Source organism: Penicillium bovifimosum (assembly GCF_028826915.1).
Source record: "Penicillium bovifimosum strain IBT 22155 chromosome Unknown utg000003l_segment0_segment0, whole genome shotgun sequence".
In the NCBI taxonomy this organism is placed as follows: domain Eukaryota; kingdom Fungi; phylum Ascomycota; class Eurotiomycetes; order Eurotiales; family Aspergillaceae; genus Penicillium; species Penicillium bovifimosum.
Genome location: NW_026622712.1, coordinates 3,016,731 through 3,039,680, shown reverse-complemented (window position 1 = coordinate 3,039,680; position 22,950 = coordinate 3,016,731). Strand labels below are relative to the sequence as shown.

General features: G+C 50.4%; 10 protein-coding genes across 10 annotated transcripts; 5 read left to right on the top strand and 5 right to left on the bottom strand.

Moving 5' to 3' along the window:
• Window positions 1-153: 153 nt before the first annotated feature.
• N7515_004198 (uncharacterized protein) lies at window positions 154-2,562 on the bottom strand (the record flags this gene model as incomplete). The annotated part of the gene is made up of 5 exons (XM_056664942.1): window positions 154-854; window positions 907-2,194; window positions 2,289-2,334; window positions 2,388-2,395; window positions 2,452-2,562. The coding sequence occupies 5 exons, from the start codon at window positions 2,560-2,562 to the stop codon at window positions 154-156; spliced, it is 2,154 nt and encodes a 717-aa protein (XP_056523999.1).
• Window positions 2,563-3,171: 609 nt separating this feature from the next.
• N7515_004197 (MMtag domain-containing protein) lies at window positions 3,172-3,986 on the top strand (the record flags this gene model as incomplete). Its single annotated transcript, XM_056664941.1, has 3 exons — window positions 3,172-3,209; window positions 3,274-3,557; window positions 3,631-3,986. The coding sequence occupies 3 exons, from the start codon at window positions 3,172-3,174 to the stop codon at window positions 3,984-3,986; spliced, it is 678 nt and encodes a 225-aa protein (XP_056523998.1).
• Window positions 3,987-4,104: 118 nt separating this feature from the next.
• On the bottom strand, window positions 4,105-8,337 carry cwh41 (mannosyl-oligosaccharide glucosidase; the record flags this gene model as incomplete). Its single annotated transcript, XM_056664940.1, has 6 exons — window positions 4,105-4,353; window positions 4,422-5,337; window positions 5,397-6,456; window positions 6,515-6,744; window positions 7,042-8,224; window positions 8,298-8,337. 6 exons carry the CDS (start codon window positions 8,335-8,337, stop codon window positions 4,105-4,107), a joined length of 3,678 nt encoding a protein of 1,225 aa, XP_056523997.1.
• A 424-nt stretch (window positions 8,338-8,761) lies between these two features.
• Window positions 8,762-9,536, bottom strand: N7515_004195 (SNUT3/LISCH7 family protein; the record flags this gene model as incomplete). The annotated part of the gene is made up of 2 exons (XM_056664939.1): window positions 8,762-9,165; window positions 9,230-9,536. 2 exons carry the CDS (start codon window positions 9,534-9,536, stop codon window positions 8,762-8,764), a joined length of 711 nt encoding a protein of 236 aa, XP_056523996.1.
• A 1,427-nt stretch (window positions 9,537-10,963) lies between these two features.
• On the top strand, window positions 10,964-12,143 carry N7515_004194 (Elongator subunit IKI1; the record flags this gene model as incomplete). The annotated part of the gene is made up of 3 exons (XM_056664938.1): window positions 10,964-11,122; window positions 11,206-11,362; window positions 11,416-12,143. 3 exons carry the CDS (start codon window positions 10,964-10,966, stop codon window positions 12,141-12,143), a joined length of 1,044 nt encoding a protein of 347 aa, XP_056523995.1.
• Window positions 12,144-12,284: 141 nt separating this feature from the next.
• N7515_004193 (SNAP receptor SEC22) lies at window positions 12,285-13,186 on the bottom strand (the record flags this gene model as incomplete). Its single annotated transcript, XM_056664937.1, has 5 exons — window positions 12,285-12,347; window positions 12,404-12,809; window positions 12,894-13,003; window positions 13,060-13,094; window positions 13,153-13,186. The coding sequence occupies 5 exons, from the start codon at window positions 13,184-13,186 to the stop codon at window positions 12,285-12,287; spliced, it is 648 nt and encodes a 215-aa protein (XP_056523994.1).
• Window positions 13,187-13,253: 67 nt separating this feature from the next.
• Window positions 13,254-15,469, top strand: N7515_004192 (uncharacterized protein; the record flags this gene model as incomplete). Its single annotated transcript, XM_056664936.1, has 4 exons — window positions 13,254-13,321; window positions 13,380-13,554; window positions 13,617-14,096; window positions 14,150-15,469. The coding sequence occupies 4 exons, from the start codon at window positions 13,254-13,256 to the stop codon at window positions 15,467-15,469; spliced, it is 2,043 nt and encodes a 680-aa protein (XP_056523993.1).
• A 680-nt stretch (window positions 15,470-16,149) lies between these two features.
• N7515_004191 (short chain dehydrogenase/reductase family protein) lies at window positions 16,150-17,525 on the bottom strand (the record flags this gene model as incomplete). Its single annotated transcript, XM_056664935.1, has 5 exons — window positions 16,150-16,683; window positions 16,748-16,818; window positions 16,869-17,033; window positions 17,096-17,181; window positions 17,254-17,525. The coding sequence occupies 5 exons, from the start codon at window positions 17,523-17,525 to the stop codon at window positions 16,150-16,152; spliced, it is 1,128 nt and encodes a 375-aa protein (XP_056523992.1).
• A 238-nt stretch (window positions 17,526-17,763) lies between these two features.
• N7515_004190 (CLPTM1 family protein) lies at window positions 17,764-19,776 on the top strand (the record flags this gene model as incomplete). The annotated part of the gene is made up of 3 exons (XM_056664934.1): window positions 17,764-17,802; window positions 17,853-18,908; window positions 18,973-19,776. 3 exons carry the CDS (start codon window positions 17,764-17,766, stop codon window positions 19,774-19,776), a joined length of 1,899 nt encoding a protein of 632 aa, XP_056523991.1.
• Window positions 19,777-20,516: 740 nt separating this feature from the next.
• On the top strand, window positions 20,517-22,839 carry N7515_004189 (Mis6 domain protein; the record flags this gene model as incomplete). The annotated part of the gene is made up of 4 exons (XM_056664933.1): window positions 20,517-20,532; window positions 20,582-20,632; window positions 20,687-21,714; window positions 21,766-22,839. 4 exons carry the CDS (start codon window positions 20,517-20,519, stop codon window positions 22,837-22,839), a joined length of 2,169 nt encoding a protein of 722 aa, XP_056523990.1.
• Between the last annotated feature and the right edge of the window lie 111 nt (window positions 22,840-22,950).

Sequence of the window (22,950 nt, the reverse complement as noted above, 5' to 3'; positions counted from 1 at the left end):
CTTTGATCATGATTTCATATTGTTCAACCTTTCATCTACTCTGACATGCACGTTTACTAAGATATCATGAGTAGATATCTTGGTTGGTTAATGAATACGCCTCTTGCGCCAATGATGCAAGAAACGCAGCCCAGTTTCACCGCCATTACGGCGTTACGCCCTCCAGTCATACCAGAACTCGTAGCTCATGACGGAGTGGTCGTAGAAGAGCAGAAGCAGCCTGTAATGGCGCGAGGGGGTGACACCATGCCAGCTCTCGTGGGGACGATAAATGCCGGAGGCATGAGCGTGGATCTCAGGAAGTGTCCACTCCTTAGCCTTCACTTTGGTTCCCGTGCTGGAATCCCCATCCAGGGAATTAGCAACGTTGCCCTCAAGTGGCTCTGGTTCGTATGGCCCATCTTCCTCGGGATGCAGCATCCGCCATTTGAATTGGACCGGATCGCTGGGATTGACATCCCGGGGGATGCAGGGTACGTCCTGCGGCTTCTCAAATCCAGGCATGGGGGCTGCTGCAATACCCATGAGAGGCGGGGAGGGGGTGTTGTCTTCCCTCTCCTGGGAGAAGAAAGGGAGTAACCAGTCGAGTCGGAAGCTATGGCCAACTTCCTTCTGCCACGTAAGAGTGATGATGGCCGCTGCACCAGATTGAGTCGCTGCAACGACGATGCCAGAATCTGGGAAGTACTTGACCATATTGATGCGGTCACAGAGGACTGTCTCGCATACGTCTGTTAAGGACCTAAAAGGCTTCCGAGAAACTGATCGCGGACCGTCGCTGTCCATCGGATAAGGATCTAGAGTGATTTGACGTTGAGAGCAGTGGAGAACAGGAAAAAAGGGGGAATTGACAGCTGGGTGACGCGTTAGCATATCTGTCAATGCACCAAGGTATCATCCACTTACGATGAGATATCTCGTATTCACGAACATCCCTAACATCCGTAGGAACACTCCACAGTACATCATGCCCATTTGCCTCTTCAACCAAGTTCGTGACACCACTCTTGGCGCGAAAACGACACGGTCCGGATTGTTCGGGCAACTCAGAGTGTAGAGATTGAGTGTTCGCATCACCGCTGTCATTCATGTTCTTAGCCCCATAAGTTTGTTGCGTTGCACTATGTCGCTCTTGGTCCGATGGTAGGGGTGCAGATTGGTCACAAATAGATGGATCAGAAAAGAAATCCTCAGGCAGAATTACACTTGGTTCTGGATCTTCCGGCGATCCATTGATCATGGACGTGGTTTTGACAAGTGCGGCGGCTTGCGTCACGTCAAAAATCAACTGATCGCCGATCACCATTGGCTGTGGTGCACATCCACATGCATCATGCATTGAGAGATGATGTTGAACTCCGCAAGGATTGATGGGCAAGACGAACCAGCCCCTGTCATCTCTTTCCCCCGCATAATCGGATATTTGGACGGGGGCCAGGTCATCCCAGACCCTCCATATGAAAACCCTGTTATGAATATCTGTGCTGATCATCCACAGACCGTTAGGATCCAAGTCAAAGTTGGCAAATGAAACACATGGTATGTTGTCAAAATGGCCCGCGTAGCGGAGCCGCAGGTTGCGCATTCGATGGTTGGGCATGGTCTGCTTCATGTCCTCCATACGTTCCGCAGTGTCAATTGATAGCCAAGTGGAAGAATCCGAGGCATTAGAAGCATCCGACATTGGTGTGTCAGAGCTCGATGAGAGGGTGCTGTGGCCACTGTCGGATTGGCTGTCCACTAAGGCAAAGGCAAATACTGTGATTATGCCTGTGTTCGCACTAACTGCAATCAAGCGAGCGAATTTGTGAGTAGCCAAGCCCCACGCACTTTCCTCAACACTTTCTGCAAAGAAAGGTCTGACTTCATAGTCACTGAACGGCTGGGCGAGTTCGCTTGCGATACACCGGTTGATTGCCGAGAAAATGGCCTCGACCTCATAACCGGTCACATTCCCAGAGTCTGTTGCTAATAGCAAGACCTCATTCAAACCCAGATCATCTACAATGATACTATTGATAGCGTGGGGATTGTTCTGATCAATGTATCCCTGGGCATCGGGTTCCTTCAGCACCGGCTCGATTATCATTGCGGGCTCGGAGCCAAGAAGCTGGCGGGGACCTTTCGGTATCCATACATAAATCTCGTCACGATGAGCTGTGAAAAGGAGGTTTCGACGTTGTGAAAGAGCCGCCTTTCCAAATCAGTGTTAGACTAGGAAGACGGGATGCCATGAAAACAGAAATAGACCAGATGTAGGCCAGCAACAGGATCAAGAAGCAACTCACCAAGTTACACCTCCAAGTAGCTATTGCTGGAGGGGCATTACCCGTACTTAAACATGGTCAGTCAGAAACACTCGAGTCGGTGCACACTTCAATACTCACAGAGGGTACTATAGAGAAGTTAGTTCATGATTCTCGCCGATAAACTTGGGATTGAGGGACATACCCGTTCTCTTAGAGATTCCACATTCAAGACCTGAACGTGGGGCCGATAATGTGGAAGTTCTACGTCAGGCACTGATGATTGAGCCTGCTCATCAAGAGAAGTAGAAGCCATTGGGTAAGCTGAACGCGCTCATACACAAAGCTTAATGCGTTGTTGGAGGTCTGAGTGGTAGAGAAGATGAAGCAAAAGAAGTTGTTTTGTCATTGCCTTTAAGGGGGAAGTCTTCGCGACCATGACAGAGTGGTGGGAAGTTTGTAAATAGAACATGATCAAGCTATGGAAAGAGCTACTCGTTTGACAGCGGGAGCCAGGTGCGAGCTTCCGATGGTGAGTTGACTGACCGCCCTGCTTGATGCGGGCAATAGTCGCATATAATTGGCCAATCTAGAGTATACCGCCTTGATCTCCGCCTTTTGGACCTGTACATAACTTTTGAGGTCATTCTACTATACAGAACTTTCCTCCACGTCATAGATAAAAAATGGAAAATTGAAGTGACGACCTAATAGAGTAGAGACTAGATATCATGAAATCAGAAGATTGGAATCATGTCTATGTCAGACGGTTAAGTAAAAGTTTCCTTTTCTGCTGGCAGAAATCAATTACCACTCCGCCGGGTTGGATCATCGCCCTGCGCACGTGCCAAGAATACGTGAGGCTTAGGCTTCCTCCTGTCTGAGTACTACCTCGAAGACATTCACATCCTCACATCCCCACACTATGGATTTGGTCGCTAGTGTACGCAAAGAAGGCAGCCGGTACGTTGAATTTGTTGTAAATCTATGCTTCATGTTGAAAGGTCGCTAATCTCCTATGACACAGTGGTGGCCGCAATGAGTTCAAATGGTCCGACGTCCAAAGCTCCGTGCACCGCGAGAACTACCTGGGCCATTCTGTGATGGCGCCAGTTGGCAGATGGCAACAAAATCGTGATCTAAACTGGTATGCCAAAGCCGATGAAGATGAAGGGGAGCGGCTTCGCAAAGAGCGAGAGGAAATACAACGCGTCAAGGAGGCCGAGGAGGAAGCCATGGCTATCGCCCTGGGCCTGCCGGTGCCGCCAAAATCAACAGAGAACGCCAACATGGTTCCTCTAGGAGGTGAAGGTAGCAAAGATAGGGTACCGAGAGAAGAAGAGATGCCAGATGCGGGGGCTAGGGACAAGGAACACCGCCCCAGTCACAGACACAGGCGCGAACGGAGCCGAAGCCCACGCCGGGAAAGAAGGCATGACCGCGGTGAAGACTCTGTTCGCGACAAAGAACGGAGGCATCGTCGACATCACGATGACCGGGAACGCCATCACCGTAGCCATCGTCACATATCCCGATCACGCTCTCGAGGTCGAGACCACCACAGACGCCGTTCAGTCTCCCGATCCCGGAGTCGACCTAGTCGTAAAGACGAGGAGCACCAGCGGCGACGACGCATGGAGCGCAGCTACTCGCCAGCACTTAGCCGACGGCACCCAGAACGCAGACGAGACCGAGATGACCGCCGCAGACATTGAGCTACAAACCAGGGATATGAATTAACTGTATTAGCTTGGCGTTGGAGGACTGGATTTGACTGTCGGATAAATTTTCTTAGGTATCTGAATGACCACTATCTAATTTACGCGACGGACTTATTTCACAATCAAAGCCTCATAGCTCACAGCTCGTCATGAGTGGTCTGTGCGGTTGCGACCAGATCCGGCATCGACATCATATTCACCACCATACTGGTCCAGCCGGTAAAGTGCTGTGTCCGCTGGCCATTGCCTGACTCTGGGTTGTACTGTTCCCAGGCGAAGCCAGTCTTCTTCCACTCTCGGAAGACATTCTCGACCAAGTTCTTCCGCAAGCTGGAATACATCTCCCGTGCCTGTTCCTGGTGAGGACCAGAAACAGTGGCAGTGTTCTGTGAAGGGTATGTTAGAACTTGCACGCGCACAAAAGGAAACAAAACAGGGATTTGAAAGCACTTACATAGAGATTCTTCAACACCAAGTAGTTGATGTTGATCCAGACAGGGCTTCTCCAATAGTTCTCATCGGTGCCATAGAACTCGTCGTTTTTGCTCAAACTGCGGATACCGTAGTCGCTCCATAGTTCCTCAGGATCACTGATCAAGTCCAACACGGCCTTGAGACGCGGGCTATCAGGGCCCAGCATGCCAGTCAAGAAGGGGAAAATAGAAATGTAGCCCTTGTGGCAGACGTGAACACTCTCTTCATACTCATCAATAGTCGCATCGCAGAAAGTTTGTTCCTTCTCATTCCAATGCAAGTCATCAATGTTACGAGTAATAGCTGTCTCGTAGTAGGCGAATTGCTCAACATCGTCCTCCTCGCCGAGGTTCTCCGCAATACGACGCATAGCGCGAGTCATCATTCCCATCCAACTGATCAGATCAACGTGCAACTCACCAGGGTGCGGCGGTTGAGCTCGGGGATAGTCATCGATACCAGAAGTGAGAATGTGCTGCACAGAGCGTCCGCGCCAGCGGTATCCTTCCTTAGTCGAGAATGCTTCGCGGTCATACGACTTGATGTCACCACGTTGAGTGGTCCTGTACCAGTTGTAGTGTTTCTTCAGGAGCGGATAGAACGAACGCAGGTATGCTTCAGACAGTTCCGGGTGTCGGACAGTCGCAGAACGCAGGCTCGCGGTCGCATCTTGGTTGTCCAACGATCCAAACTCGGTGCTCTTGTTGGTGTTGGACTTGACTTTGTCCATGAAGGCTTCCAGGGCCATGAACAGAGTAGGCGGATTGGCGTAATGGGGATACTGGATGGTGAACTCGGGAGGAACTTTGCTGCGGGCCTCTTGGCCGAGAATCTGTTCACGGGCAATCCATCCATCCTCGTCCATAAGATGGAACCAGCTCTTGATGATCTCGAGCCTGTGAAAATCAGTATTGAGCTATAGTCAACGAGTAGATCAACTTCGGGGTAGACGCACGCAAGATCCGTATCATACTCAATCACAGGCATCAGATGGAAACCCTCGTCCCAAAGGAACCCTCTGGGGAAGAACGGCCGGGAGGGAACGCAAGTAAACAGATCCTTTGGACCTTCGACAGCAGGCTGCGCGGCAGCCCTGGCTTCAGCGGTCTCTTCCCAGAAGCCTTCATTCTCCTCCTCATATGCAGGGTTCGCCGAACGGTCCACGATATCATCACCATGGAAGTATCCAATGCCACCAATGAGGTTGGACAGCATTGCCTTGGAGAATTTCGAGTACTTCGGGGAGTCGAATGGCGCCTGCGGCGCCAGAAGCTGATCGAAAGTTTCAGAAAATGAGGCTGAGGCATCTTCAATTTCCTTAGTGAGGATCTCCGGTGTCAATGGTTCGGGAGCAGAGTGAGAGGAGAACAGGACATCAAACTCAAATGGACCAGTGAAAACCTTCTGTACGAGATGAGCGTTGCCTTGGCCAGGCTTGTGCCCGACGGTAAACAGCTGAGCCGGAGGAGGGACATTCTCCTTTCCATACTGCTCAAGAGCAGCATCAACCTCAGCCTTCAATTGGGTGTAAAAGAGCCCCTTTGCTTGCCAAAGTTGCTCCTCAGGGAAGGTAATGCTGCTGACAAAGGTGCGATCCAGTGGCTTGTCTGTGGAGCTGGGGTGATCGTAAGTGGGATGCATGTTCGTTCCCGGTCCATTGGTGACATCGATGGAGAAATCACCGAGCTCCGAGGTATATCCTTCCAGTTTGACATTGCCTCCAGCACCAGCAGATCCCGATTCGGAATCAGCGCTCAGATGTCCAAATCCTTCGAGGGTGGAATAGAAAATCATCGAGACGGGCTGATCGGGGTCTGCGCCTTCTCTGGGTGTACCCTTGACTCGGAATCCCCAGCTACCTCCGTGCTGGCCGCCAGGAACCTTGATGAAATCAATTGTCAAGTCCAAACTATTTCCAGCATCATGGATAGTCTCTCGCCCACCCTTCCGGATATCGTACTCGTCCCAGCCATATCCCGCCATCCCCTCATTTTGTTCGCAGGTGTGTCTAAAGTCTTTCGTGACATCAGCTTCATAGTCAACCTATATAGCCCATTGACCGAGATCGCTTACTTTGTTGGGTATTGGCGTAGTCGTCAACTTTCGCCCAGATTAATCCCGCCGTGAGACTCTTCGGAATGCGAGGACGCACTCCGAAGTAAAGGTTCGACTTGTAGGGACCCCATAGCAGGGACTGGTTGCTGGCGCGTCCAGACTCTCTGATCAAGACGGATACATCTTTAGCCTCTTCGCTTGCAATAACCCCGATTGCATAAAGAAGCGATGTTAATAACACCGAAAATCTGAGATGACGCATTGTGTTGCCTCCTCAATTGACTGTAGCTGTCCTCTTGAGCTGTAGGTGTACCTATCATGACCGCCTACTAGATTGGGACTAGCGTCATGTGCGTACCGCAGATTGCGATATCCACTTTTCCCTCTCCGCTTTTCGTTGCTCTATCACATGATGACATCTACACTTCCTTAACCTGTGTCTCGTACCTATTCATGGATGAATTCAACGTTATCCTTTATGGGGGACTTGTGCTGGCTCGACAGTTATAGACACCACACGTGACACTATCAAGTATTTACTTTACATGAAGTCGCGTGGATCCAGAGATCTAATGTTCGCGCTCTTCGCCTTGCCTTCAAATATGAACTCACTCATGAGCTTTCCTGTGCCCGGAGCGTTCTGAATACCCCAGCAAGTATGACCGGCTGCAAGGTACAGCCCCTTCACATCAGTCAAGCCGACTAGTGGTCCAGATCCAGAATCACAGTTTGGAAGATAACAGGCCTGGCGAGCGCGAACCTCACCATCGCGTAGCTCGTCAGAAATGCTGCCCACCTGATCTATGATTTCCTGGCAGCGTTGCTGGTCCACCTCAACATCTGCAGAAGTCTTAGGTAATGGAACAGTCCTATCTCCCTCGCCACATGCATAGACAGTGGCATCCGGACGTGCGTAGATCTCCGGCGCAGCAACTGTTGGGCGTGACTTCTTTCCCGGGTTGAAGTTGGCCGGGATTTCAATATTTGTGAACAAGCAGTATGCACTGACTGGTTGCTTTGGCTGAATCACCACACTGTGGGCCCGCATAGCTGAGATTGGGACTTCCGGGAGGATACTCTTGGTCCAAGGCCCAGCAGCAACTAGTACATCAGTAGCGGCGACGGTTTTTGTTTCGCCTGATTCTTTGTCGGTATATGTCACCGATTCCACAGAACCCTCTGATCGGGCGATATCTGTAACCTGTCCAAGAATGATGTTTACACCCTTTTCCTGGGCAAGCTTTGCAATGGACGTAGTGAACTGGTAGGGGTGCACTTGGGCAGTTTCACCCGGTCCGCTCATACTTTCATAGGCGCGCAGAAGGTCCGGCTCAATCCAATCCAAGTCTTGGGGAACTTTGGCAGCCTTCAACTTGGACAGAGCCGCTGCACTGCGTTTTTGGAGAGACTCCGTTCTCCCACCCTCCGCTTTTCCGGCAGTGTTTTCAGCGAGAGCACGACCTTTCACAATGAGCTGGCCACAATTGACTTCTCTGTATCCCCATCGGTTGGGGCCATCGTGTTCCTTTGCGAGTTCCGCGTGAAGTTTGTAGCTGAGACCGACGATGTTGCTCGGGAAAGCCCATTGCGCCAGCATACCACCCGCCTTTCCTGATGCCCCGCCTGCTATTTCGGAGGCTTCAATGAGAGTAACCTTGTGGCGGGCGGGATCGTAGGACGGGTGTCTCGTGAGATAGTATGCAGAGCAGCAGCCAATGATGCCACCACCTACGAGTGCTCCGGTCAGCAAGTTGCGATAAAGCGCGCGGGGTACCAAAGTCGCAAAACAGCACGTTCTTACCAATGATAACAATCTCACGGCGATCTCCTGTTGTCGACATCTTGAGTTTTGGCGCTAATTTGGGAGCTAAGGATCGTAACGAAGCCACTTTGGAGGGAGTTGCAGTGGGCAAGTTTTGACCGCATGTGCGCGTTCCCATAGAGGCCTGCCTACGTCACTGGGTCCAGTCAGATCTCGCATCTGCGACCAAGCCCACTACAGTATGACCGGTTTTCTACAGTACATCTTGGACCAATCGGGGTTTCAAATACTGTTTCTGATCACTACACAGTAATGTTTGGACTAATGGGAATGGTAGTATTTCCGCAAAGGCTTGGGCCATAAAATAGGAAAGTAACTCATCAAGCCAACTAGAACCATGCTCCGCAAATGCAAATCGTGTCGAGGATTGAAAAGAAAAAATGTCTAGTGGTATCGAATACACGGAAATTGTGAAACCATGGTCGTAGTCTGATAGCGGGGATTCATCGTGAGGGACTGAGAGGCCTGTTGAAGCCACCTTGGCGATTCATGTACTGTCGGTACTCGATCTTCTTCTCCTTCCGCACAGCGTAGATCTGATTTCCGGGAATTTTGGAGTTCTTCGTAGTCCGGAATCTGGTGAAGCCCATGGCCTTTCGCATAAGCGCTTCCATTTCGTCCTCGTCTGCATCTTCTTTGAAATCAAGATCCATTGCGTCCTCGGAGGGGCCCGGTCCTGATTGTGCGCCAGCTGTCTTCCGTCCGCCATCTCGTGATCGGGGATCTTTGCGGTCACCTTGACGGTCGCCCCTTGGTCCTCGAGGTGGTGACCGAGCCTTCGTGCCATTGCGATGCGGGGATCGAGAGCGTGAAGGTGCCCGGAACTTCACATTTTTCGGTGCAGGCCCTAGAAAGAACATATCAGTGAGATGGCAGGACAAATAGCTTCCATCAGCTGAGAAATCACCCACCTCGTCTATCGTAATTGCGCTCCCGACTAATGCTCCTCTTCCGGTCCGGAGCCCCACGCCCATCCTTATCTCCATCTCTTCGGTCCCGGTCGCGACGATCTCGAGACCAGCTCCGTTCTCGCCTTCCGTCATTACGTTCTCGTGAGCGAGAGCGATACCGGCCGTCGCGTTTGTCCTCTCTGAGGGCTGGTGAGCGTACGCGGCCGCGGTCTGATGCTTGCTCGGGTGCACGAGGCCTCTTATCATTTGAATCCCACATGGCTGAGCTGCCAACTCGACGAGCACGCTTTGCAGGTGGCTCTGCCATTGTTGAAGTGGCTTGGTCTGGTCTGGGCGTTGCCCCGTACGGCGTGGGTGTTTGGGCGGCCAAGGATCGATGATGATGATTTTGCTCGAATTTTGAAGGTTAGAGCAATTGAAGCAGAGTGAAGGAGTAATAGAGGAAACGCTCGTATTAATAGGAGTGTAGAGGGTATCAAGTTGTCGCAATGGGTGAGTCGGCCTGAGTCTCGGGTCCAAAGAGAAGTTTATTCCGGTCACGGAGAGAGACCAGTCGCGCAGCTTGTGACATGGCTCATGACCGCTCCATAGACAACTTATTTCCAGATCTTACATTGATCCAAGCGACTCGACAATTGCATTTTCTAAGGGCTTCCCGGCTTGGTTGCTCTGTCAATGTTTGGTTTACTCATTGTATCGCATAAATATTTGAATCGCGCTGACTGAAACTCGGCACTATCTTGTCGACTCAAAGGAGCTCTTCTGGCAACTCACTTTTTACATGCACACCTAGTAATCCCGAAAGTCTTCCTCTTTTTACATGCTTGTTGTATATTACAGGCAGATGTGTGGGAGGACAGTACTTGTGATATATTGTTACCTAACTTACTAAACGAAGGAGACATAACTATCTCACGAAAGGATGGAACTCAGTGTTCAAATGCTACTTGAAATCGTCAGGTTTCAAAGGCCCATATCAAAGTATGCTACCTATGGATGTATTTGTTTCTATAATTTTGATCTGTTGGTATGTATTCAGCTCTCCAGATACCTTCCATAGGTATGGCTCATTGAGACTTGGAAGTACGTTCTAGATCATCCATGTCTACCACACGAGAAGAGAACAAGCTTCATACGTCAGTTCAACCCTGATGTTGCGCATATGTATTCCCGTATTATAAGGGGATGATTGAGGTTAGAAGCAGATGTTGGTCCATATCGCCAGGAGTTCATGGCTGTAGGTCCTTTTTTCACTGGGAACAGAAATCTCCAAGATGAGAAAATGTGACCTAATTGAGGTCTCAATTGTCTATACCAGACATACTCTGCGTCAATCAAAAACCGTTTGTAATCCTCTGGGGCTGACTGCCATGGTTGGAGAACTTCATATACCGGTTAAGCATCTTAGATAACCGGCTAGTTATGCCGTTCGCAGTCCAGGTACAGCCCCCAGGCGACAGGAGATATGAGCTACCACCGCTCGGCGCTATGGATAGTATGTAACACTAACATCATACTAAGGCCCAATACGAGGCTCAGTTGATAACGACAAAAGCTCCCAAAACAAGACAGGCTCAGGGACCAGGGTGCTGCAGTCCGCGGGCCGACCCGTCGAGCCTCAACTTTAAATTCCACCGCGAAATTTTCACAGCTCAACCCCACTTCCTGTGTGCTCGTCAATCTGCGTCTTCAGAAAGGCATTGCCCGAGATCAGTATTCTATATTGAAAGAAAAATGGCACCTGTCAACCTTTCACACAGGCGAACGCATAATCTGCTCTTGATCTCGAAACTCTTGAGCCTGCGTGACACTGCATCGCCCCTCACACTCGTCTTGGACTCTTTAGAACAACCAGCCACACCACTGCTGAAAGAATACATCAGACGTGCGAAGGTAGATTATCATCCATCATTACCAGAAAGCGACATTTGAGTCATCCATCCTAGACTGGACAGCCATGCTGACTAGTCCGATAGCTGTCTAAAGTTCATGTCACGCTCATTGCTTTTGAGACGCTAAAACAACCCGAAGGGGTCGATGCCTTTATATCCACTCGCCGCAAGAGTACTGCCGATATAGCCAAAGAAGTCAACGCGGCTTATCAGCCCGCCGCAGCTTCCAACCCCTCGCGGAGTAAGCCTAATGCACTGGCCCCGCCCGTGATACTCTACTTACTGGGTTTATAGGACGTCTTATTCTTATTGATTCAATTAATCCTCTTTTGAACTCAAAACGAGTTGAGCCTGGTTTCCATCTGCCCTCCTTCCTCGGCTCTTTCATTGCTCCCACGTCCGCATCGGCCAAGGTTGATGCGTCACTCGTGGTGACATATCATCAAGATGTCCCCGAAGCTCCGCAGCCAAACCCTTACACGCCATCTCCCATCTCTGTGCTAACATACCTTGCTACGAGTATTATGACCCTCCATTCATTCTCGCATGTTCTGGCACAGAAAGCTGCTCGCGATCGCAGCCTAGCTCCTCCAGTCTTTGGGCTCGAAGAAGAGCAAGAAGGTATCCTGCTCAGCCGTCTGGACAGACTAGCCGGCACCGGGACAGCAGAAGGGATTGTCATTGAATTGGAACACAGACGAAAGAGTGGCCGTGGTGTTCTTGAGTGGTATCTCCTGCCACCTGCGTCGCGGTACTCGCCACAGCATCTGAAAGAGGTTGTGACCTTACTTGATGATAATGTTCTCTATAATCCTCCCATGGAGCAAGATACCGCCGCCGGCGACGAGGAACCAACGTCGACCTTTGAGCTCGGTCTCACCGATAGACAGAGGCGCGAGAGAGAAGGCGTTGTGTTGCCGTACTTCGACGCACAGCATGGCGATGGCCCAGGCGAGGGAGGTCGAATTCTCTACGATATGGGAGAAGAAGATGATTTCGACGAAGAAGAGGATGAGATTTAGAGGGCATCAAATAAGATACGTGTTCAGCAAATCTCTGGATTCTTGATTCGGCGGATTGTAACCCGCAACCGCCGAGGTATTAGCTATGCATACATTCATACAGAAGGGAAAGCCAAGGGCATGACCACGCGGAGCAATGATTCAGAAGAATCGCCAGAAAAGAAGAATAAGGATAACAAGCCCGACGCCAGCGAAAGGTCCATACTGCAGGATAGTTAGCCAATCAGTCAGGGGACGGCCGGCGCAAAGCATAGACTCACCTGCTTCAACATCAATTCCCAGTTGATTCGTACAGCCGCCTTTCTGTACTTCTTGCTGTCCTCACGCAATCGACCCGATAGTTCGCCCATCCGCTCCAAGCTATCGCCTCGGTACAAAAGGTCCTCGATGTTCTTCGTCATCACCTTCGTGACATCACGGAGCTCATCGTTCAACTTGTCGAGGTTCTGAGATGCGCGACTGTCCTGGTACAGTTTCTTTGTGCGCTGAATAAAGGTATCGAACTCGACGAAAGCATATGGACGGAGTGTGGGTGAGAGGTACTGCGAGGGGGTATAGGTTGTCGTGAATTCGGAGGCCACATCAGCAAGATAGGTGAAGGCGAGCTTGCGGGGGTAAGACTTGTCGGCAATGCATAGGAAGCAGATATCGTCCTGGATTGTGTAGCTACCAACCAGTTAGAGACCTGCATTCTGTGTTCGTGTGTTCCTTTGCTCCTTCTTTCCCTCGTTTGATGGGCGGTGAACCTACTGTAGACAGTACTGGCCAGATTCAATACTGGCTTGTGGTGCGGAGTTGCGATTTAACCGCCGAAAGATCATTTTCGCTTGACTTTTGATTTCAGCAAGCTCTGATTCGGCCTAGTGGTGGTGTCATAAGCTCGAGGTCCATCCAGATAATCACTGTCACATCATACCTGCTCATCGTCGACCGATGCGGCCAGCATAAGGCCTAGTTGAAATGAACATCAGCAAATCAGATCTCTCAACACCCCCAAGGATTTCCTCACCATCTAGCCTTGCAATTTGGGTTGACCGAACCATCTCGAAGACGTGAAGTATTCGGTATTCGTTGCGAAAGACAGAAACCTCGGCTTTGTTTAGCTGTGAGATGGCCCCGAGAAGGAGAGCCGCGAAGGCGGTGGCGAAGGAAGATGCGGCAGATTCGCGACGTACGGGGTAAGCTCCGCGATTACCTCACTTTCTCTTTAACGGACGTTTTATGATAATGTGCTAGTCGCCTTGAGGTTAGTCCTGCCAATGTAGGAGGACACTCGGGTCTCGTCATGTCGACCCCAAATGAAGCGACTCCACGGACTCGAAGCGCGAGAAAGCCTGGTCGCAAAGCCAAATGGAGCGAGGAACAGCTGTTGACTAGCGACAAATCCCTCCTCATTCACCTTGATCTGGTGGTATGGAAACGAGAACTCCATGTATCAGAATGTAATGGCTAATAGCTATCTTGAATTTACAGAAACTACTCGCACATCCAGACGCATGGAATTGCCTCGAGGAAAGCGAGAAGCGCGAGATCCTGGATCTGCTACCTCCAGATGTACATCCGGAGGCACAAGCTATCCAGGACGACTCAGACACAAAAATACCACCAATCCCCGACTCCTTCACCCGATATTCCAACAACTGGAGAGATGGCATTCGACAGTTCCAAATCGACCTCGAAAACGGTCGCTACGACTCTGAATGGCTACATCAGGCCCAGGAAGCCAGACAGCAACGCGAAAATGGCGAATTTGACGAATTCAAAGAGCGCGAATACGAGCAGTTTTGGGGCCAAAAACAGAACGTTAACTGGAATGCAAATGCTGGAGAAAGTGCGCGTGTGAAGATGAGGACCCTTATCGATGAGGGCGTTATCCAGCTGGGCGATGTTTGGAGATTCACCTATGTGTATGGCAAGGGCGCAGATAGGATTGTTATTGATAAGGAGACTAGGGTATGCATCGCTCTGATCTCGCTTTTGGCTGCGCCATTTGCTGATTGCTACAGATTCATGAAATCAACGGGGCGAAATTGACTTTCGCGATCCCAGCTGGCGAACGAGTCTTTCTTCGTGATACGTCTCGCAAAGACGAGCACCCGTCGACGCCGGAGAAGGGAAACAGTAACATGAAATTCAATGTCGACGAAGATTTACAGCCAGTGGCATTGCCTTCGGGCGACGGGGATATGAAAGTTGATGAAGATACTGAACCACAGCAACTGATATTACCTCCGAGTAATGCAGATGTGAAAGTCGACAAAGACACACAGAATCGACCACTTACTCCACCTCCAGATGATCAAAAGATGAGAGGCGAGGACCCAGCAACACACATAAACACCACGTCTTCCACCCCCAGAGAGGCAGAACTTGATGTCGCTCATGTGTGCCAGGAGGTTCCTCTACTTCAAAGCGATGAGATGAACATGGGCACCGACTCAAATACACAACAACTCGTCCCTTCCTCCAACAACGAAGAGAGCCAAGGAGATCCCCCGGAATTCAGGCTTGTCGTCGTCAGCCCGGGTTCGAAGGACCAGGCATCGAAGCGCACGATTCCTGACCCCGAATCCCAGCCTCCGAAACGCAAGCGCGGACGACAGCCCAAAAGATCAAAGCAGCCCGTGTCCGACCTGCCCCAGGAAACGACGGTGAACCAAGCCGATGAACGAGACAAATCGGAGCCTCCTCTCTCTGTCACGTCCATATTGGAAGCCAAGATTGCCGAAAGCCAAAGGGTTGCTGCAGAAACTGCACATCCGGAGCATTCGCACCCAGTACCTTCTCAACAGGAACCATCCTGCCTACCGTGCTCCGCTCCCGAGTCCCCGCGACCTGAGTCGCCTACCCCAGTAAAGGAGCCGTACATTGCTGCCGTCAATACAAACCTCAAAGCCGATACCACAGAACAAGCTATGACGCTCGATTCATCCATGGCCCAGTTCGATACTGTAATGCATGGTGCTGAGGTAGATCACCATGGATTTGGACCCGACCCAGCTACAGAACAACATCAGGACACTATGGCACAGGCCGATACTGCCATGCCGGCTGCTGATGCTGGTGTTGAGGCTGATCAACGTGAGCCTGATACGAACCCAGTTACTGTCCAATCTCAAATCTCCGATGAGCCAGACGAAATTGTCCCCGATATCCCAACACCACAAGCACTCGTCGTGAAGATCCTACAGATTGATGGCCGCATACGGGACTGGCGACCAAGAAACTCCTGGAAAATAATCCGATGTTACCGAGACAACCAGGACATGGGGAGTCTCTCTGACTTGCGAGAGGCTTGGTTCCTTCAATACGGCGGGGAAGTATAGATGGCATCCACCTGTGGCATGAATATTCGGATACATACTCTTTGACCATTACTCATATCAGCCTTGCTTGCCTGTGGAGATCAGAATGGAAAGTTCCCCGCATTCGAGGTGGTTACTTAGCAAGCAATGAACAGATGATGGGTGATCTCCACGTATCTGGCAACTGCTATACCAATACTGGTTCAGCACATGAACTTGATGAATACCATCTGGCAATGATTGTTGGGTGCAGACATGCAACCACATGTAACGTTCGATTGAGTGATACGAGAGTCCACACAAGCTTGGGACTCTCATAGATACTTCATGAGAGCCCAGTGGGTATTGAAATGATGGTCTCCTCTATGAACTACGGAAGGCTCACCTGATCAGTGGAGTCAGCCATCTTGAAGCTGCTTGGTGCTAGTGCACAGAACGTAAAAGAGCAACAGATGTTGCAGGAACTGTTTCAGAGTTGGTGCTGAGCTATCAGCAAAAGAAAAGAAAAAGAAGATGTTCGCTCCCGGAACACCAGGACCAGAGACAAGGGAATGTTTTTGATAACAGAAGAATAAGAAATAAGACACGAAGAGAAAGTGTCTGAGGATCAGAGCCCACAGTCGAGCGCAGTATAGAGCAAGTTCACTTTCAGGGATCGTGTGATATTCAATTAGATAAACAATGTATAAGGCTAGCACTGCTCATTCATGCATCGAAGGCCCCGGCTCCGAGTCCGCCGCTACATCAACAGCGAAGCTGGCCTGTATAAAGTCCTCGAGCTCTTCGCTCACAGTCTTGAGCTTCTCTTTGACACTCGCAACACCTTCTTGTCCAACAATATGTCGGGAAGGGGGGTTCATATGGCCACCAATTGAGGTGATGGCAAATACTGTTTCAGATACCAGCACTTCAAGATGTGCAGAGCTTAATGGTGGGTGCATGGAAACGACTTCCGGCACGGAGAATGGGCCATCCTCGACAGTGTTGACTCGTGCGTTTTCATCATTTGCTCGACTCGGCGTGGCTGGACTGGCAGATGAGGTAGCAGCATCAGGTAGTTGGGGAACAAGGTTGTTCAAGATACCGCGGAAGAGAGGTGCTTGGTTGTTGGCGGGTGAGTAGGCAGGGAAGATTGGGGGGACGCTGGTTACTAGGTTGGTAAGGATGCCAATCTCAATGCTGCATTGGATGATGGTGAGTTTGAGGTTGAATGGAGCGATCTCATATGCCAGACTCTGTAACGCTGATCAGTTCATGCTACGCGGGCCATAATGTCAAAATACGCGTTGAGTGACTAACATCACAGAATCCTTCCAAGGCCCAGCCTGCTGCGCAGTACATTCCTAATCCGGGTGTACCAATATGCGCCGCTGTATATGGTCAGAAAGAGGCTCAAAAGACGGTGAAACGACTGCCTTACTGATGCCTGATATTATCATTATATGCCCTGAGCGCTCTTTCCTCATATGGGGAAGCACGGCCTTGATGATGTTGAGAGGACCAAAGTAGTTGACTTCGAATTGATCTCGCACAAGATTCATTGTTTGGGTTGAAGCGGAAAGCTCCTCGACTGTACCGATGAGGGCTGTGAAGCGGATCAGTATATCTATTCCTACCATGAGTACCGTTAAGACTGGGAAGGTGTACCTTGACTGGTACAGCATAGAAGTATGTCAATCCTTCCAAATGTTGCGGCTGCATCTGCGACGACCGCTTGACATTCTCCCATCATTCTGTATTGCAATCCTATCAGCCCTTGAAATATTTTGGAACATCAACTTCGATGTTACGAAGTAGTAGCGCACCGGATATCTAGCGGAACTGTCTTCATGCGCTGCTTCCAGCTATCGCCGTGTTGCTCCACCTCAGCGAGGAAGGCATCGAACTCATCGCGGCGACGCTCATCCCGATCCAAAGCCGAGTGTGCTAGACCGAGAAATGCATAATCCCCATGTGCAAGGACCTGGCGCGCGACAGAGAGACCAATAGGTGAATCCCCCGCGGTGATCAACCATACTCGCGGCTCATCATGCGATGGGAAATGCGCGCGAGCATCGAAGGAAGGGAAATTGTCCATAAGGTCCAACACCGACAGCCAAAAGCGCTACCCATCCCACTAATGCAATCCAATGGTCGGAACAGACAGACAAGCGCATATATGAGTGAAGAGGATGTCCGGAGCCCTTGGGAAGGGCAAGTCAATGCCAAGACCGCGTTCCAAAGTTCCCGGCCCCAATGTAATCGCGGGCTAATCTAGCGGCTTCTACTGGAGCTGGCTTGCTGGCCTCTTTGTCTTCTTTTCCTCATCCCACACGATGTCTGAACAGAGGCCACGCAGACAGGAGGAGTCCAGCGTACGTATCGTCTATTCAGTGTTTCATGCCGATTTACTAACCTCTCTTAGTCGGGCTTCAGAGGTGCTCTCCAGGGCCTTGGAGTCTTCTTGCTGGCCCAATTCGCCATCAACCAGTGGATGGGAAGCAAGAACACGGCCACTCCCAGTGTGAACACTGGTGGTATCCCCGCCTTTGCCGATCGTCCTCATCCTAGCGAAGTCGCCGAATATAGCGCGCTCCCCGAAGTCGTCGCGCCAATCTGGCCCCTCGACAGCGCAGTCGATCTCAGCATCTACGTGACTCCGTCTATGACTGTGCCGAAATTCAAGTCGTCAGACAGTATCCTTGTGTTGCAGGAAACAAACTTCACCATTGGAAACTACAGCGACACCCGCGAGATCGACACCACCATCAAGCTCCCGAAGCAGGTCCAGCAGAATGGAACTCTCTGGGCTCACTTCTTTTTGGGTCGTACCGGATACCAGTTAGACCCTTCTGCCAAGGGCTATAGTACCGCCGATGCTGTCCATTTCCTCCGACCTCTGAATCAGTATCTTCCTAAGAAGAAGACCAAGAAGCTGAAGAACCTCTTGTCGGGCCCCGAGGATGGCGATGACCAGGAGGAGGATAACACCCCGGCTGTGACTACTTCGTCCTACTACCACCCCAACTTTACTCTGTCTCTGATACCAGACTCTGGAGTTCTGAAGATGGCTCAGATGAACCCCGCCGCTCGCCAGTATGTGCAGCTGGAGCGCACCGGCGCCCGCGATGCCACTGGAAAGAATGGATGGTATTATCCGATCGCTTTCTTCAATACTTTCTGGCAACTGAAGACACACATGACTGAATTGAATTCCACTGTCGAATCTGTGCCGCTGCGGATTACCGTCAACAACATGGCGAACTGGAAGTTCACCATCATCAGCAGTATTGATGAGGGCTCAAAGCAAAGCGCTCGCCAGGCTGCCTACGGTGGTCCCGTTCCCGGCGGCGGTGATGGAACTGAATGGGAGATGGTTAAGGAAATTCTTCTGGACACAAACATCTGGCTCCTCGCTACCACGGGTATCGTCACCGTCTTCCACATGCTGTTTGAGACTTTGGCCTTCAAGAACGATATTGTAAGTCGTCTCCCCGCCTGTAACATATGTGGTCTGCGGGTTTGCTAACCCTACCATCTTTTAGGCCCACTGGCGTAAGAAGAAGGATGTTGTTGGTACTTCAGTCCGAACAATCCTCGCAAATGTCTTCATGCAGGCTGTCATCTTCCTCTACCTCATGGATAACAGCGAGAACACTTCTTGGATGATTTTGGCAAGTCAAGGATTTGGTATTCTGCTGGAATTCTGGAAGATCACTAAAACCGTCGACGTTCGGTTGCGCCCACCCCCGGCCAGCTCCCGGTGGTCGTTCCTGCCATATGTGATTGTCTTCGAAGACAAGCACAAGCTCACCGAGACCGAACAGAAGACCAAGGAGTACGATGAGATTGCTTTCCGCTACCTCTACATCGTAGCTGTCCCTCTGTTGCTTGCCTACGCCGCTTACAGTTTGATTTACAACACCCACAAGTCGTGGTACTCTTATGTGATCGAGACACTGGTCGGCAGCGTCTACGCATATGGCTTCCTCATGATGGTTCCCAGTCTTTACATCAACTACCGGTTGAAGTCCGTTGCCCACATGCCCGGCAAGGCCTTGACCTACAAGTTCCTCAACACTTTCATCGACGATCTCTTTGCGTTCACAGTCAAGATGCCTTGGCTCCACCGCCTGGCCACCCTTCGTGACGACGTCATCTTCTTCATCTGGCTCTACCAAGGCTGGAAGTACAAGGTTGACTACAAACGCGTCAACGAATTCGGCCAGGGAGGTGACAGTGACGAGGAAGAGGAGGCTACCCCTGCCGAGAACGAGAAGAAGGATGAAGTTGCCACTCAATCCTCGTCCACGGCGACATCCAAGTCGGCCACCCGCAAGAGAAAATGAACGGTTAGACGTGCAACCCATGCCTTTGCATCTTAGTCACTTGACTTGGTTTCCCTTTTTTGGATAGGATTCTGGTGAGCGTCAGATCGCAAATCATACACTGTTCTAGTAAGAAATCTTCAATCTCGAGACTTTCTATTTCAACTAGGATTCCTCAAGATTATTACTACTATGGTATATTTTTCTTAAAGTAAATTGAACTGGGATTGGTTGACGCAACGGTGGCATGAGAATCTGGCCGAGTAGCTATGGCGTGGATAATCATACAACATGGCGATCTATGTTCTCATCACCTAGGTTTCTAGAGCACGGAGAATCACCATAGCATTTCAACCTATTTCAGTGCTGGCTTATGCTGGTTTGTATGTTCTTAGTCGGGAGAAACTCAAGAAAGTTCAAAGTAGTCAAGTTGTTGATACTACCAGATTAGGTTTAGGCCCGTTTCCCATCTTCTCGCGCCTACTCCGTCTTCTAACTAGCTGTTGGACATACAGGTTGCCCCAAAGCCATCAATACATACTTTCTCCTTCAATGGATCATTGAGATTTGAGAATATTGTCTCATCGAGAAGAATTGTCCATTTGTTCACTCGGTGGTGATACGTGCAACCGTGAAAAAAGCGTGCCATGACCGACCACACGTGCTACTGTGTATTATCACCCTACTAAGAGTGCGTACGAACTGGAAAACACTTCGTCCCTGTACCTATCAAGAGAAAAATTACCACAAATCTTGTGTCAATGGATAGTGCGGCAGGTAAGCTATGCGTGTGTCTCTTACTCGGATGATGCTAACAGCTTTGCAGGTAGCAACAAGCCAACCGGCCTGCTCGATGCGATCGAGCACCTAGAGGCTGGTATGACCAAGTAGTCTGAACATGGCAAGAAACATTACTAACAAGTAATAACAGTTGCTTTTGTCCCGCCCAGGCAAAGGTACACAGACGCCAGTCTGCTAGCCAAAACAATCGCATCAGACGCGTACGAGAGCGGCATTCCGCAACCCATCCTGGCCCGTCTCCTGAAGATTTTGACCACAAAAAATAGCCTCGACCAAGGAACAATTACAACTCTGATCAAAAACTTGTATCCACTGGAGAGAATTGCGTCCAAGAATGTCACTCAAGTGGTGTGTTGTCTTGGGCCCAGCAAAAACAAACCGAGCCACGCCACGCAGGCCCTGCTATTGCGCTGGTTGATTCTTGCATATGATCTTTTCGAAGATAGGACGCATCTTGCCAAGCTATATGCAGTTCTTTTCAATCATTTGGATATGATCAGTTTGCGGAAACCGCTATGCCACCTTCTGTCGATTATCACAAGACGAAGACATGTGAAGCCATTCCGGATTCAAGCCTTGATGGAGCTGATTCAGACCGCTGGCGGCGAGGAGAAAGAACTCATCAGCTTGCTGAGGATTTTCAAGAACTATTATCCTGAGATCATTCTTGGTCACTTGGGCGGTTCGACAAGGAATGCTCTTTTCTTCAAACACCCAGACCCTGAATGGTCAAGCCATGTGAAGGTGCTTCAAGACCGGAACTTGGAAAGAGCACAAGCGGATCAGGGATCGAGTTTCCAAGTAGTCCATCGGGGCACTGTGAAAAGAAGCAGGATTGAGGTGGTGATCCCAACTCTACAAACTTCGCGGGTGTCTCACAAGCACACCTCGCTCGAGGAACTTCGTGATATTGGTCATTTCGTGGATAAGCTTGACAAGATCGAGCTACCAAATCAGATCATCTCAACTTTGGGCGATGCAATGGCGCAAAAGTATCTCCATCTCGTCCAATCCGAGCTAGCACACCACCGTCTGGATGAGTGGCTGAGGAATTTCCTGGAAGACAAATTAGAAACACTGCGCGAGGACGAGGACGATGAGCCTGAGACATTGTCATATGTGCTGGAGTTTTTCGGTGGCTATGCTTCCTATACCAAGGTAAGTCTTTCGGAGTGCTTATTGTTAAGCTGGGAGCTGACAACTCCTTAGGACATCCCGTCGTCAATCCGTGCCTTTTTGAAGTCCTATCTGCAAATATGGAACGGTAAAGATAACCGTGATCATGTCTTCCGGCTTCTCCAGTTCATTCCGATACAGTCACCCGAAATCCTCATGGCTGATTTCTTGTTGCCATTGGAGTCAGCTGTGCTAGACGAAGGTCTTTCTTCCAGGACAGCATTGCTCGGTTTCTACTCAGCATTGATCGGTCAATGGGGCGTGAAACTTCGATCGCAGCAAGATACAACAGGAGAATCACTCTGTTTGAGCCAAGTTATTGTTCATGCCGAGCTTCTGGCATCTTCGATTCTGGAGTTTCCGGTGGAAGACGAGGACAAAACTTCCAAGCCAGCTACAGTTTCTGTGCTCGGTTTCTACAGAGCCCTCTCAGAAATATTTTCTCTCGCACCCCTAGACTCTCGTTTTCGACTCACCCTTCCGTATGCGCCAACCGTATACACACTCGCCTTCACACCCAGCGTCGCCGTGATCTCAAGCCTCACCTCCATTTTGGCTGTATACAAATCTGCATTTGAGGCCTCTCTGCACTCTGAGGTGTTACAGGCCCAAAATGCCCCAGCTTATAGCACGGACCTCGTTGGTCGCTTCAACGGGTATGTCATGGACTTGTGTAATGCACTATGGCGCAACCGCGCACTCAATACTGAAGACCCGAACGCACGCGGTTGCCTCGTTCCAGCAACGACCACCACTGCCCTGACAAACTACGTCAAGGATGTGTCCGAAGCAGGCAAACAATATGACCGCGAGGGTGCATTCCACATTACCCTTGCATCGATATTCTCCCTCAGCCACCACGCCGCATTTTGCAACTTGTCTGCGGCCTGCTTCGTGGATCTAGAAGACCAGCAGGTTGCAGCTCAACGTCCGAGATTGAGAAAGCCAGTTACCCAGAAAGTGCTGCAGGCACTTGAGAAGGATGGCAGTGCGAAGATTACATGGCAGGAGTATCGCGTGCACATGCTGGACTGGTTGGATGCTATCGGGTGCAGGGGTACCGGGAATTTGATGAGAAGCACGATGAAGGCCTTGCGCAAAGAGTGATAAATATAGCGTACAGTAATTTGATACCAATGTTCTCATAACGCCATTAAAATGCTTCGTATCGGTATATAGATATTGTACAATGCTTGGTCTTAGTCCCGAGATGGGCCT